The sequence below is a fragment of the Lottia gigantea genome, assembly GCF_000327385.1.
Source record: "Lottia gigantea unplaced genomic scaffold LOTGIsca_32, whole genome shotgun sequence".
NCBI classification, from domain to species: Eukaryota; Metazoa; Mollusca; class Gastropoda; family Lottiidae; genus Lottia; species Lottia gigantea.
The window spans coordinates 1,608,924-1,613,090 of record NW_008709073.1 but is presented as its reverse complement, the minus strand read 5'-3'; the positions used below and the strand labels follow the sequence as shown (position 1 = coordinate 1,613,090).

General features: G+C 33.3%; 1 protein-coding gene across 1 annotated transcript; it reads left to right on the top strand.

The window, feature by feature from the left end:
• Positions 1 to 153: 153 nt before the first annotated feature.
• LOTGIDRAFT_162091 (hypothetical protein) lies at positions 154 to 3,484 on the top strand (the record flags this gene model as incomplete). The annotated part of the gene is made up of 5 exons (XM_009058027.1): positions 154 to 480; positions 955 to 999; positions 1,514 to 1,656; positions 2,302 to 2,505; positions 3,112 to 3,484. The coding sequence occupies 5 exons, from the start codon at positions 154 to 156 to the stop codon at positions 3,482 to 3,484; spliced, it is 1,092 nt and encodes a 363-aa protein (XP_009056275.1).
• Positions 3,485 to 4,167: the final 683 nt, after the last annotated feature.

The window sequence follows — 4,167 nt, the reverse complement described above, 5'->3', positions numbered from 1 at the left end:
CATTTCAGGTTTTCCCAAATCAACATTGATAGGCCTACTGGTAATGTGTGAATTCCTAACATAATCTAAAACAGTCTAACTTTTTCTCATGTAATTTCATTTTTAACACTTCTTTCAGATAAGAAATTACAGTAGCTAATAAAAAGCTGAATTATGTACCAGATTGTAAGACTGGGAAAGAAAGCTCTTAGACCAACATTAAATTCTGACTTGAACATATTCTGTCAGCATATTTCCACCAAATATCCAGATACTGTGCGGAATGACTCACGTATGCTGTCTACAAGTCAAAGATTATCTGTTGAAGTGAGACTACAATCAGATGTGGACAAAGCTTATAATGTCCTTGAATTGGATCCAAATTGTGATCTAGTAAAAGTTCGAGAGAAATATGTTGATCTGGTAAAGAAATACAGGAAAGATAAATCATTGGATACAAAGAAATTTACTCAAGTTCAAGAGGCTTATAAATATATTTTGGTGAGTTTTTTTTTTATTGTTGTTCATTTCATTTTCACTTAATCAATCTTCCAAAATATTTTACCAAAATAGAAAATGAAATGAAATGAATTTTGTTTTACGCCATGCAGGGTGCCATGATGGAAATTTTGCCAGGACAGCGACATTAGCCTGCTCTTTTTTCGATGTCCAACTGTTGAGGATCTTTAACCATTAGCACAAGGGGCTTCAGTTTATTCTCCCATCCAAACGACTAGATGCTTTTTCCATGTCAGTCCCTCTTACCTGTATCACTGACATGAGCAAACGGGGTTGAAAAGTTATTATTTCGACATATGCCAGGATTGAACCCTGGACCTTCAGGTTAGCGAGCAAGCATCTAACTCATTCCCTTAACCATATTTTTGGAGCTTTGAAAGGTAGTTTTATATCATATCATTCTTCACCTAAATGAATTGACTAATAAATAGACTCCACATAGACTCTTATTTTCAGGAGAGTAGAAGAAGTGAAATGATAGTAGAAGATTCTAAAGTAAAGGTAAGTACACTGTACATTTTTTAAAATATCAGCAATTAATGGATATACTGAAGAAGAATTAGTTGTGTTAATACTTTGGTTATAAAGTGACCATAAGTCATGCTGATGTAGAAGTATCAGGCAACAATAAGCAGTCTATATAACCTTCAAAAACTTTCTAAGAGCTGAAATCTACAATTGGAATCATCACCAAGTTTTAAAGGAATGAGAATTAAAATTTAACTTGATAAGCCAAAACTGAAACTTGTTGTGATGAATTGCTATTCAAATTTCTTTAATCTGAATTGAACCCTGCATGATATTATGATGTCCCTGCTCACAAATGCCTGGGGAAATGTTGATAACATACTGAAATGATGTCATAGTCAATAGAATTGATTGTTATAGATTGTGGACATCTATGGTAGTATTGTTGTCATTGTAAAGAAAGTGCAGTTTGAACTAACTTCTGACAAAAGCAAAGAAATATGGTCATCTGATTGATGACCATATTTCTTTGAATGATTTATCTCAGGATAAAGACAATAATAAGAAAGATAGAGATGAATGGAGAGAGGCTGTAGAACAAGAATATAGACTACAGAAACTAGCTCTACAATCTGATACTGATATAATTAGACAAGATAGAAGATTATCCAACAGATCAACTAATATGAGGTGACTTTTTATTGCTTTAATTTTCCGAATTGAATTTATATTGTGACTGACTTTCATTATTGGCTAAAAATTTTTAATATGAGCTCAAGTCACGAATAGAGGAGGTCTGTAGCAGTGTATGGTGCAGAATAAACAAACGAAATTAAAAGAAATGAAGGTGCGGACACGATAAGTTTCTTTTATTTTATACTGAATTGACAATGCTGCACCAGACATGGTCTATTCCCACCTTTAGTACCTTATTTTAGCATTCTCCTTATCTGATTGGTATTTGATTCACTTGGGGCCCATGGTTGCTCGGTAAGATAAGGTAAAGGTCCATGCTTTTATCCCATATGCAGATTGTTCAATTTAATATCTCTTGATGCATGTAAAGGAGACTGACATGGAAAAAGTATCTAGGCGTTTGTATGGGACAATAAACCATTGTCTATTTCGGAATTGAAATATTTGATTCCCCTAATTTTCAACATAGCATACTGAGGAAGTGATGATATAAGTAATATTTGTATGCAAGAATATCAAACACATCCTGGAAGTCACTCTGATCCTTCCTGAAAACAAAGCTTAAATTGAGCTCGATCAGATAGATCACAATTGTTTAATGATATTAATCATTTGAAGGTATTAATCTACCTATTACAGTAGTGGTTGTATTGAAAGAATGGTAGAAGATATGGTACAACAGTCAATGAGAAATGGTGATTTTGATAATTTGATTGGTAGTGGTAAACCTATAGACTATGATAACAGAAATCCATTAGTTGATACTTCAACATATAATCTAAATAAAATACTAATAAATAATGGTTTTACTCCAGAATGGATTACATTACATGCTGAAATAAGGTCAGTTTACTCCAAAATTTCTCAATGTCCATTTGCCTGTTCCTCTAGAATCGACAGAATCGACTGACTGATTAAAGCTTTGTATGTATATACAGAAACATAAAATGAAGATCAAGTTCGAATTTAAATGTCTTCTGAATATCATCCTTTGTGATCTCGAGCATGAAAATATAGTAACTTAGGTTTCCAACATATATTCTACAAAACTTACTATGTAGGCTATGTATGATCTCCTTAAGTTTTCAACTGATTTTCATGAAACTTGGTACTTATGTGGAGATATTATGATAAAAAAATGTCATGTGAAAACTTTAGCAATTTGAAACAGAATTCACCCCTCTATTAATATTAATAATAATAAACTCTTTATTTTACATAGGTCAAAATTAGGCCCAATACACAAGGACATGGTCCTGTCTTAACATTCATTCTCTGGGGACAATATCACGAAAAAAAAAATTTTGTTAAAAAATACAATAGTTGCTTTAGATTCTAACGATTTGTTATATTCATGGTAAAAGTCTTCTATTTCACCAATTGAATCAAGTGAGTATATTTGGATGTGATCCACTATCTTAACCTTTTCTGTTTTTCTTGAAATTTTAGACGAGACATTGCACTGGCCCGACAGAAAACAGCAGTTTTACAATACAAAATAATGAAAGACAATATTGGGCATTGTTTATGGGAGAAACAAGTCGAAGAATTCTCCAAAAATATTAGAGAAATCAACAGACTGGTTGAGAAATACAACAACGATGTTCCATTTCTCGAGAAGCAATTAGCCCCCTTCAGACCTGAGCGAGAATTAGAAAAGACCATTGAGAAATTGGAGAATTATTTGCCAGAAGATTCTGCTGAGCGTGATAAACTTTATGAGATGTATTTTGTTCCTTCACAACCAAAACACTATACACAATATGACGATGTCAACTTACACTGGAGAGATGTTTGGAAAGATATAAAATCATTCTTTTAAGAAAAAATATTGGTGCATATCAAGGTATATGTGCCTCTATTCCAGCCTATGTTGGATATTTTAGCAGTTGTCGGTAGGAGTAGAGTCAGAAAAAATTGGCCCTGTTTTATGGGGGATTGTCAACACCTCCAAAGATGCTTTTTTTAAAACATATATTAAACTACCTTAGCGATGACTGTAAATTAGTGTTGGGCATCACAGTTACTTTAGCTTTGTTAGTATCACGTATCCATGTAACCCTTGAACTTTTGGCTATGCGACTATGTGACTGTGGAGAGATCAGTTTCGTCAAAAAATATTTGATGGAACCGCCACCTCTCCAAATATATCTGGGTTTGGCGGATCCATTTAAGTTGAGGTGAAGAAACAGGGCCTAGTTTTGCTGTCTCTACACCAGCCGACAAATGTCAGAATAGCTATCAGAAACTAGAATAGAGACAGATGTTTCAGTCTAATCAAGGTATTATTCAAATCATGAACACCAACATATCTATTCTACTGGAAAATCTGCTTAGGCATTGAATTGTTGCCAGATGTATCTTTGCTTGTCTGTAATAAGAATAACTTATAGTTTATATTTTTTATTTGATAAATTATGTTTATCTAAAAGTGCTCCTGTGCTGAAAAATCGCTAATAAGATGTGCCATAATACATGTATATCACTCTGGAAATGTTGTGAAGT